A 13796-nucleotide genomic window follows, 5' to 3' on the forward strand; every position below is an offset into this window, starting at 1 on the left:
GAAAAATCGGACGTTGACTGTATGTTTTTAAAAGCTAGTTTCGGTTCCTACTGTACCCTGACGTCACAACACGATATGAGCTTCTCGTCACGTGCTCGTACAATATATAGTGACGTTTCTACGGTTGCTCCGTGCCGTGGCTCCGTTGGTGACGTACAAGCGGCCATTTTGGAAGTTTTGATGACGCACAAGCGGCCATCTTGGAAGTTTTGGTACCTGACGTCACCACAACTAGCCAGACTGCTGCATGAAGTCACCGGAATTAGTACTGTAGCCTGACGTCAAGCTAGTGTCGATGTCAGTAGGTGCGTCATGAAAAAATTGATTTTAATATCAAAATAAAATATCTTATCAGCATTTGCTGAGCTTCACACATGCTCAGAGCCGTCTCTGCATGCAGGAGGTTGGTATGGCAGAGTAAACTCGCCTTCAAAAAAAGGTGTCACTACCCCTTTAAGGAATGACATTTGGTTATTGTTTGTCATCCCTTTCATTATTGTATTAGCAGGACTGAACTTTTGAAACTTACATTTGTCTTGCTTCTTTTTTTAAAGCTGTTCGCTATCATGCACACATTTGACTTTTTCTCATGACTAGCTGACAGACTATTTTTATCCTTATCTATTACACAGCACAGCATTTGACCTTTGGTATATTTGATCATTTCATCTATTGCCCAAAAGCCTTTAGTCTCTTTGTCGTCCTTGAACTGGTGTTGTGCTTGAGCACAGCTACTATTTTTATAATTGCTATTATTCAGGTTCTTCTTATATAACCCACTCCCATTTAGGCCCTGGGACGTTAAACCCCAGATATTATTATTATTATCTAGGCCTTGTACCAGAGGCTGGCAGTATTTTTGAAAATAAATTAAAAATATATGCCGGCCCATTTGGCTGGCGTAAAGTAAGCCGCGTGGCAGCAAAATCTCATAAATGGCATTGTATTGCCATGGCACCATTCTCGAGTTATTCTTGTTAATGGCAGATGTATTAATTAAAGGTTCAGAGAACACAGCAGAGACGTTAAAAAAGAAGGAAATAATGATTATTAGCCGACAACGTTACACTAAAAACACAAGGACAACAGAACATGAGTGCTTTGTCTGTTTCTGTTGTATTGTCCTTGGGATTTTATTGCACTAGCTGGCTAAAAGTGAAAGGCTGCTTCCTTTTGCATTGCACTATGGCAAGTGCGTATGTCAGCCAGTTTTTCGTGATGCAGAAGTAATCAGAAATAAAAACAAGTGATTCAACGGGTTTTAGTAGGAATAATACAGAGGCCAGCTGTTCAACATGCAGTGAACTCTAACTTGAGTGAATTTCAAGGGACCCAAGGAAATAGTTCACTTAACTGAAAGTTCATTAAAATGAATACAGGTTGTCCCACGTAACTTGAGCCAAGACTTCGAAAATGAAAGGCGCATCGGAAGCCAATTTAACCGAAAGCATAATGTTCGCTTTAGCCTACAGATGCTTGGGTTATTTTTTATTTTGCCCATAACTAACCCATTAATTATACTTAATTACACAGCTTTTTAATTATTGGTTGAAGACACAAATACCGTGTGCATAGTTGTGGAGCACCTTCAGAAACCACCGATTGAATTGTTTCTTGTATGATACATTTCGCGTAGTTCTTTTTTCCGTGTTGCAAAGAAAGTCCGCGTAATATGAAAAAAGCCAGATGCTGGCCATTATCAAAACACTCTGTCACTTCCCCGTGGCCACAGTCACGCTGCAGATGAGCTTGTTCACTGATTGCATACTTGAGAGCAGCGCAATAGCAGCATGCAAGCGCACTGTCACATGATTTTTTCCATACTTTGCGGGCTTTCTTTGCAACGCGGAAAAAATGACTACGTGAGACATATCATACAGCAAACAATTCCATTGGTGATTTCTGAAGATGCTCCACAACTGGGCGTTCATACTTTGAGTCTTCAGCAAGTAAATATAAAATTTGGTAATTGAACATAATGAGTTAATTAAGGGGAAAATAAATAATAGCCTGAGTATTGATAGACCAGTATGAATAGTATGGCCTTCAGTTCAGTTTGCTTCCGATGCACCTTTCATTTTTAATATCTTGGCTCAAGTTACTTGGGATAACCTGTATACACTAGAATATAGAACAGCACAGGGCACAGCAGACTTAGAGTCAAAAGTGGGAAATGCAGTTTATGGAGATATGTACATAAGTATGTACGAAGTGTGTAACAGTTGCATTGCTGCCTATCTAGCTTTAAAAAAAATATCTGTGAGCTTCATTTGCACTGGTGCTTTCATAGTGCAACGAGGCTGTCTAGAGAGTCTTATGTTTTTTTGCACTGCCTTTGGCTCAAATCGTTGCTGGGACACAAAGTCTTGCAACTTTCCAAGGCATCCTATAGTCTCGGCTACAGTTACAGGGTTTGAATCTGCCTCTGCCAGCACTACAGTGCGCAAAACTTCATTGCACTGATTTCAGAAGTGAGCCCAGGTCCACTGATTAAGTTCGTTCAATAGAAATATTTTTGCAAAGAACATATAGGAAAACCGCTGGGAACTTACTAGAAGTTTCTAGAAGTTATTCTAAAATATTCGTTAAAGCGATGTTCGTAGAACTGAGAGTGTACTGTATCAGCTTCAACCTCTCTTATACTAGTGAGAATTGCTACTGAATTGAACTCATTCAGAATTTCACCTTCAATAGCATACAGAGTGTTTACTGTGTTGATTTTTATGCATTTTGAGAGCTCTGTATTGGTATAATGTCATCGTTTATTGAAGTGAAATTCTGAAATGTGTGCAAGTAAGATTAGCTGGTGTACTAGTACAGTCAGATAATTGTCTCAGCTTTTTGATAGTTGTGTCAGTGTCATCTCAAATCACACGAAAGAAGGGGAATGGATCAAGGGCTCGTCACAACCTAATGAAACCAACAGACAATGAAGCCAAGGAAGGTATAGGGAACATTGTTTATAGTCTTTCAACTGTAGTGTAGTAATTATGATAAAAATGTAAAGAAATTAAAGTGGACGAAAAGACAACTTGCCACCGGTAGGGACTGAACCTACAACCTTCGGATAACACATTTGATGCTCTACCACTTGAGCTACAGCGGTGGTTGTTCTCCCGTCCACTTATAAACCTGGGACTGTTAGGCAGTGCCACTCATGGCCATGATGGTGAGTGTGGAACACACTTTTTTGCCAGCTGGTGTCACAAAGGATGTGATCTTTTTACGTGTTGGCAACTGACCAATAAATCCTCGCTTACCACCTGAAGACATCAAGTCTGGCAGAACGAGACCCTCGCTGTGAATGAATGAAAGAAGGGGAATGGATTAAGGGCTCGTTTTCTTTTGTTAGACAAAACCTAAGGAAACCAACAGACAATGAAGCCAAGGAAGGTATAGGGGACATAAATTATTTGTAGTCTTTCAACTGTAGTTAATTGCAGACGCTATGGTCAAAACCCACAATTTCTAACTTGCTTTCATCTTGCACGGGTGCCAAGCTGTTCTGTACTGATCAGAGGCTTCACTAAGTCCTTTCATACTTTTTCTCTCTTTTTTTCTTAGCATAAAGCACCTTGTGAGTATTGCAGGTGGCCGCATTGTGCCTGTGGAGTTGGGGAGTAAGTACACTGATGAGGACTGGTCACAGAAGCTCATGACCCTGGCATCTTTTGTCCGCACCCACATTCTGAAAGAGGAGGTAAGAGCTTGAATATTTCCCTGTTCATACATTTTGAATGAAGCGGTTTGGGAAAGCACAGAGCAGTTTGTCTTGACACGGCATTTCCTAATTAAAAAAAAAATGTAAAGAAAGAAAGCTCAACGACTCCTTACAACATCCAAGTAGATGGCAGATATTGAACTTATCAAGTAGAAGAGTACTTTTACCAGCCCACTGTGATAATCAAGTCATTTCAATGGACTGAATGATGCCACATTATTATTGTTGTTTGCTGTGTGAGATTGTTAAGTTTTCTTTTTAATCCTTTCCTTCCACTCCATCCCATGGAGGCGAAATGCAGGATGCCTGTTTACTTAGATGTAGGTGCACATTAAAGAACCCCCATGTGGTCGAAATTTCTGGAGCTCTCCACTACAGCGTCCCTCATAATCATATCGTGGTTTTGGGATGTAAAACCTCTGAAATTATATATTATTTCCTTCCACTCCAGAGTCTGAAGCAGTGGCCTTCTTCTCTTGAGCAGTTATTGCATCCACCACTCATGCAGTGGTTTTCTTATTGCACCATTCTGTTTGCTACACTTCTATTTTTCTGCTTGTTTTTGCGTGTATCCTTGTGGAACCTGCGCCATCTGCACCAAAGTTCATCACTTTCGCCTGCTTACATGGCAGTGCAGTGCTTTTGTCCTAAAATGTTCTGTTGTTTTTTGGCCTGAAGTGTTTCCAAACATCCCAACAGCTTTTCTAGATTGCCATGGAAGCTCCGCCGTCTCGCTCTTGCCGCGAGTGAAATTTTTCTCATTAAAGGAGTCATGAAGCACTTTTCCAAGTAATCATCGAATGACCTTGGTTTTGGAGTTTATTGCCTCACGAATTGATTGCTGCAAATATTTCTCGAATCCGTTAAGAACGAGCAGAGTTATGGGGTTTGTCGCATGCTTTAAGTGCTTTCTTTCTTTTCTCATCACTGCGAGCGTGCTTGAAGCTACACGGAGAGATGGCATCGGAGAAAGAAGTACCGTATTTTCCGGTGTATAAGTCGCACCTTTGTATAAGACGCACCCCCTACTTTTTACGACTTTCGAAAGAAAAAATGATATATAAGACGCACCTTTGTATATGACGCATCTATTTTTAACTCAGTCGACATGATAAAACACAATGACGCACGGCACTGAATATCTGTAAGCAGCAGTTTTATTAAGGCGCAGAAAACCACTACTTATTCTACTGGATTTGAAGCCACATCCTCCGGCGCACTGTCAAAAGTTCTTCCGCCTCGGTTGGCAGCATCGCTGGGTTGCCATCGTCAGCCTCTGAGTAACTTTTACGCAGCATTGTAAGCACCTTGAAGCACATCGTTGGCACTGCCTGTACTATGGTGGCTACCATACCTTTAGGGCATTACCAGACTTGGCGAGAACACATAAACAACGAACGCGCCGCACGGTTATCACACGATCGTCGGATACCACCTACACACGCATACAAAACGTAAATGGCGACCGGAAGCCGGAAGCTGCGACTACTGCTGGACTGCAGCGACGTCTCACACGGAAACTGATGACGATGATAATGAAGTGGTACTTTCGCTTTTGTAACTGATATTGTGGGCGCTACAACGTTACAATGGACCGTTGTGGTGCTCTTTTTTATTTATTGCCTCAGTTCTGTGGGTTTAATTCTTCGTTTAAGAACAAACAATTCAAACAGTACAATGGGGCACGCGACAGTGGTGGCTTTTATTGCGGCCGTAATCTCCGTGGTCGCCGCGCTGCTTGAACAGCAAGTAGCCGACATCTAAGATCGCAGCAGCTTCATTGTTACAACAAAATTAGATATATTTTTACGAATGCTCTCGAGCTCTGTTTATCGTACTCATAAATTAAATATAAACAAATTGGTCTCGCAGAATCACGTGACTTTTTGCGTATATAAGACGCACCGTTGTATAAGACGCACCAGCGAAAATCCAGGAAAAAAGGTGCATCTTATACACCGAAAAATATGGTATGTCAGCGCGCATCATGGCCTTGAATGTGCATGATGAAACACGATGCTCTCTCTCTTTGTGATTCCTGTGTGCGAGTGTGGCTCACTATGTAATGTCGGCAGGCTATGGAGCAGAGCACTAGTATGTGGCGGCACCCTGTGGCAAGAAGCGCATCTGATCCAAATGCTGCTCTTGATTTGTGCTGGCTATTGGCCAATAGCATGCTACCCACTGTTCGACGTCAGGCGCCGACAACAGCGGGCGCCGGCAACTCTGAGGCTAGTGAGTATGGGCTTTTGTATGAAAAGAGGGCGCCTGAGAAAATGGCAACTTCACGCTTCACTTGGTAAGCTCTCTTTGCCATGCACGACTGCAAAAGTTGACTGAGGTGTTCGTAGCAGTGTCTGCTATCCATAGGATGTGTTTTCTCACCAAACCCAAGGGGGGGTTCATGACTCCTTTAAAGCCATCAGACTCTGGATTGGCCTTACCGAAGTATCAGCGCTGCGGTGTCTGCATGTGGCCTCTGTTATCCATGGTTGGGCATGTTGTCTTTAGCCTTCAAGTTCATTGCTCTTGATCAGGAGCTCTTGATGATGCACTATACTCGTGAGCTGCTACACACATTGCAATGTAGCACACGCTGGCCTTACAGCTACCACTTTAGGCAGTGCGCACTGTAAACAGTGTCTACACACAAATCAAATGTTGGACGTGCTAAAGTTAATTTAATTTCTTAAAAAAAAATGAATGTTACATGTTGTGCTTGTTAGCTGTGCTGTGCATTGTTCTTTTATGTAGTCTAATTGTAAGGATAAGCTGAAATGCTCATGCAGCTTGTGGTTGGAATGAAGCGGAGCTGCTTGCTACATCGAGGCACTCATTGGTTTTGCTTGCGAAACAGACATGGTTTGGTGGCAAACCAGTGGGCATACAAACTGTTTCATGCGGTCACCGATTTTCCACTGGCCACAAATAGAGAGTATAGGCTAGGGCGCTCAAGTGTTGAGGTATAAAAACCTCTGTGAACAAAAGAATGGGAAGAGAGTACAGAAAAACACAAGAGATTAGGAGGCCCCCCTAACTTGAAACTCTACTGTCGCGTGGCCGCACTCACATATTAGTTATAAAGCACCTTTTAAACACGAGGGGTGTATGCTCAATTGTGCTTCACCTTCACATTATTATTGCTGCCGCTTGGCCTCGAAATGTGCGTATTACTGTTTCTTTCCTAAGTGTGTGATTAGAAAGGATGAGCAATAGTGCTTATATCCCAGGGGTGTACATTGGCTACATTATGGTCATAGAAACCATGATCTGACAGCTCTGCTACATTGAGCACCAGTGAAATGATGGGCAAGGCAGCAGTTTGTACACCTTCAGCTGTGATGGTTTAGGATCTGTAACCACTGATATTTCAAGATATTATAGGGGCCCTGAGACATCTTTTAACAAGTATCATTGCACTGCATGCAGCAGGGAATTCCTGTCTCAAAAACAAAAAGAATTGCCTGATCTCTTTTGCAATGTCAGCCTAACATTCTGAGTAAACATGATATGCTTCTATCGTGGCGGCTCATGACAGCGATAAGCAGGAGCAGCAATTATTGCTTGTGCTACCACTAGCGAAACTTGCATTGTCGCATAGCCACCACCATCGACGCTGCCCTGTTGGCTTTTAAACAGCAGCGCACCCACCGAAATGCTACGGTCATTTGCATGCAGAACATTAGGGAGCAGTGCAATCATGGTGCACATAGGCGTACAGGTGGGCATGTCAAGTGGTATTTCTTTTTTATTTCGTGGGCATCTGTAGTAAGCAGAATAGCACTAATACTGAAAGATAGAAAGTTAGAAATTGTCTAATCAGATATTTAGCAAACCCATCTACAACTTTCTCATTGCAATTTTTTGCCCAGCTTTATTGCTTCAAAAGTTGGTTAATTGAACATGTGTAATTATGCAATTAAGCAGAACATAAAAAAATTCACAGCATATCCACGGGTGAATGATGAAGAGCTTGGGTGAAGCTCCTGAAACAGTCATGGTTACACTGTGAAATCTTCAGTGGTTTCGCCCAGCAGTAATCAAAGCGATAGCCCAGTACATCATCAAAGACGTGACAAACACTGTATATATTTATACAAGAAATTTTATTAATCGTAAGTGGTAGCTAGACGTGGCTTTCGTTCCCCCTTCATTATAACGCCTTTATGGTCGGTGAAGTGATGGATCGGTGATGGGTCGTAGTGAGATGTTTGCAAAGACGAAGTAGTGGGCAGTTTGCAAAGAATCGGTGATGGGTCGTAGTATACTGCCGGCTACGCCTTACGCCGGACAAGGTTAGACCAAGAGGAGCTTTGCCCCTAAAATTAGTTTGACTTGCTCCTGCAGCAATGTATATTTCGTCGCATTGTCACAGTGTGTCAGCATTTTTTTAAAACTCTTTCTAGAGTTTTTAAAACTCTGGCTAGAGTTGGGCACCCTCTATATCAAGGGTCTCAAACTCATCCCGGCTAGTGGGTCGCAGTCCCGAAATTTAGTCCAACAAGGGTCGGGACAGTGAGTCAGAGAGGGGGGGGGGGGGTGAATGGGACAAAATGTCTCCTAACGTCGCCTTTTGAAAGAATGCCTTTCCCATATCTCGTATATGGGTCATATCCACGGGGAATTTGACGTAGGTTTCAAGGAAGATATCGATACCGATCTGCACAATGACTAAAATTCTGAAATAGTTTCTGTTCTACAGTTATGTTACAACACATAGTGACCACATGGGGTGCCTAAAGAAAAGAAGATGCTTGAGACCAGTCCTGTCTCTGTAGCTTCCCTTAAAAAAGCGTTATTAATTGCAATAGGTGAGAAAATAATGCGAATACCATTTAGCAAAGTCATAAAAGTTTATTCCTTTTGAAGCCGTGGGCCGCTAGCGAAAGGTTTGCGGGCCGCGTGTTTGAGACCCCTGCTCTGTATGTTTTGTTTCCGTTCAGACTTATGTTTGTCCACTAGTCCTCCAGTGTTTTCATTTAGCAATGAAGTCAGTGTAACACGTGGTTGGTGAGCAGTATGGTACAGGGCAAATTTTTATTGCAATAACACTCTCGGTGGGTTTTTGCTGTCACTGTTACCATTATGTTCCATATAAAGTCCAAATTGATAACATTGCCTCGCGCATCATATGTTTATGTGCGAGTGAAAGCATGTGAGCACTGGGGACAAATGCAGCTGAAGCACAGATGAAACGTGCTGGCCATCTCCGTTGCAGGAAGGGCGCATGTGATAACATATCCCCACGTTCGAAGCCTGCCGTCGATGGCTGCTCAAGCAGAGAGAAAACGCCCCACCCATCTTTTTTCGGGCAAAGGAGCATGAAGGGGCACCAGTGGGGGTTGGGGGCTGTGTTGCTCAAGCAGCAACTGCAAACTTTCATTAAAAGGGCGCGGTCGCAAGCACTATCTCGACAGACATCGGCAGATGGCTCGTATACCCTTGTACGTGCTGTGCTCTCACCACTTACTTTGCGTTGAGGCAACAGACAGCACGAAAACCGTTTCGCTTTTTTTGGAGCAGCTGTATTCCCGTACACCAGCATTTTGTAGAGTTACGCAATATCGGATGCAAAAGAGTTAGCTACTAGCCTTACTTTGTATATCATTCCAATCTGTTACTATCGCATTCATTGCTTTGCCCTTGCGGTGAAACTGATTTTTTTTACTCATAATATTTGCATTATTTGAATGTGTATTTAACTTTGTAGGGCCCGGATGTAGGGTTGGGATACATGGCTCAGCATCAGCTATTCCATCAGGTATGATTATCTAGTTCTTATGTTCCTCTCTCTGCTAGTGAACTGCTGACCAGTGTTGCCACATGGCATTTGCTTTTTTTTCTTGTATATCTGCTTTTTTAAAGCCCAAGCGTTCATGGACTAAAAAATAAGAAAAAAAGATAGCTTAAATATGCCTTTGCTTATTGTTATCTTGTTGCTTAACATGTTCACTCTAGCATTGCGTTAATGGTTTGCTGTATGATGTATATGTTAGGACTGAATCATTGTGCCCATCATGTAAGGTAATAAGAAATGTTACAAACCATCAGCTGCTCACCATGTAGCTGCATGGGAAAAACTTTCAGTATTCCTTTTATTACCATAGAGAAAAGGCCCCTAAATAGATGCTGCACATAATTTGGTCCACTACAAAATTACCAATAATCTTTAACTGATTGTCACAAAATGAGAATAATCAGGGAGAAACTGGGGAGCAGCAACCATACAAAGCCAACTGACAGTGAAGCCAAGGAAAGCAGAGAAATGTAAAATAAATCTGATTTAGGTAAAAAGTTGTGATGAGCTGTATGTTTCACTAAAAGAAAGAATTGATAACTGAAGAAAATGATTTTTAGCCAGTGGGAGCTTAAATTGCCTTTACATGATGTGTGCGGTGCTGTACAGTACTCACGGATTGAAACAACATTGTTTTTTCTTTTAGTATAACAACTGCTATGAGCAATTGCTTGTGATAACCGCGTTGTGTGGCTGCAGATCTGGCCGCTAAATGTAATATTGGCTCTGACGCAAGTGTTTGAGTCAAAACCAAGCCAATGTGACATGAACTGTAGATGCTAGAAACGAAAGTGTGTGGATTACTTGGTCCTACATTTTCGCATTTCAATCCGTGAGTACTGTACCTATTGCCCAGTGGCGACAGCTGTTTCTCAATCCGTATTATTGGTTATTCGCATACTATAATTAGACTTCGCCTAGGTAGCATTGACCAATGCTGCTTATGACCATGTGAAGGACGCAGGACTTGTTTTTGACTACAGGCATCATGTAGTATGTGACCTAAGTAGTACTCCAATGATCTCATGTATGCGACTTTGGTACCTCAAGTCTTCTGAAATCAAGACCCTCATCACGCAGAGAGCGTGAAGAACCAGGGGAAATGAAGAGCTTAATTTTTAGTAACAACCGTATCAAGCTAATCAACAATGAAGTCAAGGAAAGCTTAGAGAAGGGTAAGGCTTTTTTGAAAGGCAGAATAAATAAAAATGAGGGCTGAAACAACAGTTAACTTCTATGCCTTCTTTGGATTAATATCCTTCCTTCCCAGCAGTCTGTTCGAGCCTCAAATGTTGCTGAAATGAATACCTATTTGCTTGGAATGCATCGCCTCTTCACTGCACAAGCATGGTTATTGGTGGATAAGGACAGATGATGACCCTTGAAATTTTATTTGCTCCTGTTACGTTTGATTCCGTGGTGTTTAGCTATTTTCATGTGAGTAACAAGCTAAGCTCAATGTGCTTTTGTCAAGATTTTATTTATCTACTGTGAAGTGCAGTGGAAGCTTTCATTGTTTTGCTTGTGAGTAGTGTATGGCAAAGGCTTCATGGGAAATCAGCATTTATAACACATATGTCTCGCAGCACATTTTTGAGGTGCACATCTTAAAACTGAGGATATTCTCAGCACAGCCACTGAATAGATTTGTCTTGAGCACTTGATCTACATAGTTACATGTGCATGTAAGTTATTAGTTATTTGCTCAGTAGCACCCACTGTGGTGGTCTAGTGGTTATGATGCTCAACTGCTGACCCGAAGGTCGTGGGATCGAATCCTGGCTGCAGCGGCCGCATTTAGATGGAGGTGAAATGCTAGAGGCCCTTGTACGTAGATTTAGGCGCACGTTAAAGAACACCAGGCAGTCAAAATTTCTGGGGCATTCGAGTTCCTCAGGTCTCCAATAAAGTTCTTGTCATGTCATGTCTTCCACTACGGCGTCCCTCATATCCATATCGTGGTTTTGGGATCTAAACTGGCTAGTAGCATAGCGCGGGAAGACACAAGGACAAAGAAGTACGAGACGAACACAAGCGCTTGTGTTCGTCTCGTACTTCTTCTTTGTCCATGTGTCTTCCCGTGCTATGCTACTAGCCAGTTCACGATGAACCAACAAGCCCATATTGGTACCCTTGTTGGGATCTAAAACCCCAAATATTATTATTACTATTATTCTTTGTTTAATAGCAGTTACAGTTTGTGATTTTACTGGTGCTTATAACAGAATACCATACAGCCACTGATATGAATGATGTGCTGCCAAAAAAATCCCTACTGCATTGTCTTCAATAAATACATAAAGTGTAATAGACCTTGCTGTTGGGCTGGTTGGCTAGTCATTATAATGTACTAACTAGGAGCAGTTTAGCACACCCTCATTTAATTACACACATCCACACATGCATATACTTATCACACTCCACAAACAGCACTCACTACCAACTCTTTATTGTGCGTAATGCAACCCATATATAGAGGATTTTCCGCAGCTGGTTTATTAAATCAAACTAGATGGCGCCACCGCACCATGGCCGTCCCCCTACCGTGGCCGTCTGATCGCAATAATAAAGACATTGCTTTTATTATTGCTGATCGCAATAATAAAGACAAAGCATACCTGACGTTTCTTCTCCAGCGTGAGCTGACACAAAGCGATGGCCGATTTTGCCATTCATTTATTGCTGTGAGGACAGTGGGCGAGTAGCAAGCGCGAGTTCGGATTGAAGCGGGGTGTCACGTCTGCATGGGTGCTGCCATGTTGGCTTGTAACCCCAGCTACTGGCGGTTGCTGATACAACAATTAAAGACATACACCATAAATACGACGCAGATTAAACATATCCCTTATCATTGTGGCGTGGTACGTACCAAACGCAAATATCTCAACGTTTTCAACTCTGAGGCGACTACATGTAGAACTATGTTTTGCTGCGCAAGCACGTGACTTGCTTACACCCTGCAGCAACCAGCTTGTGTAGTACGGCCACGGCCGCTTCGCTGACCCAATGCGTTGGCTGGGGCAAATAGCTGGGGGAAGGCCAGTTACGATCACGTGATCAAACATGGCAGCGCCCGTGCGCCGCTGCGGAAAATCGTCTATATGTGCAATGATGCACATGTGCAATGGCCAACAATGATACCCATGTGTAATGACCAATAATGTTACGTATGTACAACGATTATCACCACCAAACATAAAGCATGAAAACAGGCTAGTGGTGTTTTAAATCCTTGCATCAAGAAAAGATTTCCTTTGGAAACAAAACACCGTAGGTTTGCTAACACGTTGATCCTTGTTCTTTTAGATAAAGTGAGCTTCTAACGCTACACGTGAAGTTAGTCTAGTGCTTTCTCCAAGAACCTGCATATCTCAAAACCATTGTTGGCAGGCATGTGCGGCAGCGTGTGCAACTACATGCACATATTTGTCTTCTTATCGAAAAAAAATAAGGATCAGTGTGTTAGCAAATCTTCTGTGCATTTGTTTCCAAAGGAAATCTCTTTTCTTAGAATAACAGAGCTGAGCTAGATATATTGTAGCAAAACAGCCATTTGGGCTAGTTGGTAACAGTTCATATCTTAAAGCAAAAAGGCGCACTGCGGGAACAAGGACATACGAAGGGAGGAACCGTGCGCTTTGTGTCGTCGGTTCCTCCCTTCGTATGTCGTTGTTCCCGCAGTGCGCCTTTTTGCTTTAAGATATGAGCTAGATGGTAAGTATTCATTCTTAAAAGACAGGGCGTGCAAACACGGACACAAGAAAGAAGTCGGGACACCACAAACGCCGACTAACAACTGAAGAGACGCACAACAGTGGAAAAGAAAGAAGACACGAAAATTTATCTGCACATGCCCATGCAACAGGCGAACCTATCAATCCGGCACGCGTGGCGGTCTCTTTTCTTGATGCAAGAATTTAAAATGCTGCTAGCCTGTTTTTATGCTTTATGTTTGTTGCTGGTGGTCATTGTACATATGTGTTGTTATTGGTGATTGCACATGCATGTCACTGTTGGCCATTGCACATCCACATGCACATGAATCGCTGTACATATTTTAACGCGCGGCCGAAATACTCTTCCTCGCTCTACAGGGCATCGTCGCTTTCGTGCGCTTATCTCAAGGAAAGAAGGGGCGGCCGGTGGATATATATATGGGTTCCATTACGCGCAATAAACAGTAGGTGGCGAGCGCAGTTTGTGGGGTGTGATCTTGAGCATATGCATGTGTGGATGTGTGCATGAATGAGGGAGTGCTAAATTGCACCTAGTTACTAC

At 42.6% G+C, this 13796-nt stretch overlaps 1 protein-coding gene across 5 annotated transcripts in view; it reads left to right on the plus strand.

Moving 5' to 3' along the window:
- LOC119395735 (lysine-specific demethylase 8) overlaps positions 1 to 13796 on the plus strand; it is a 61466-nt gene that overhangs the window by 26092 nt on the left and 21578 nt on the right. For all 5 annotated transcript variants that reach the window (XM_037662757.2, XM_037662744.2, XM_037662777.2 and 2 more), the window contains exons 5-6: positions 3565 to 3700; positions 9432 to 9482. In XM_037662757.2, the coding sequence (XP_037518685.1) occupies positions 3565 to 3700; positions 9432 to 9482 (187 nt within the window). The remainder of the gene's footprint in view (positions 1 to 3564; positions 3701 to 9431; positions 9483 to 13796) is intronic.

Source organism: Rhipicephalus sanguineus, chromosome 1 (genome assembly GCF_013339695.2).
Source record: "Rhipicephalus sanguineus isolate Rsan-2018 chromosome 1, BIME_Rsan_1.4, whole genome shotgun sequence".
Lineage (NCBI taxonomy): Eukaryota > Metazoa > Arthropoda > Arachnida > Ixodida > Ixodidae > Rhipicephalus > Rhipicephalus sanguineus.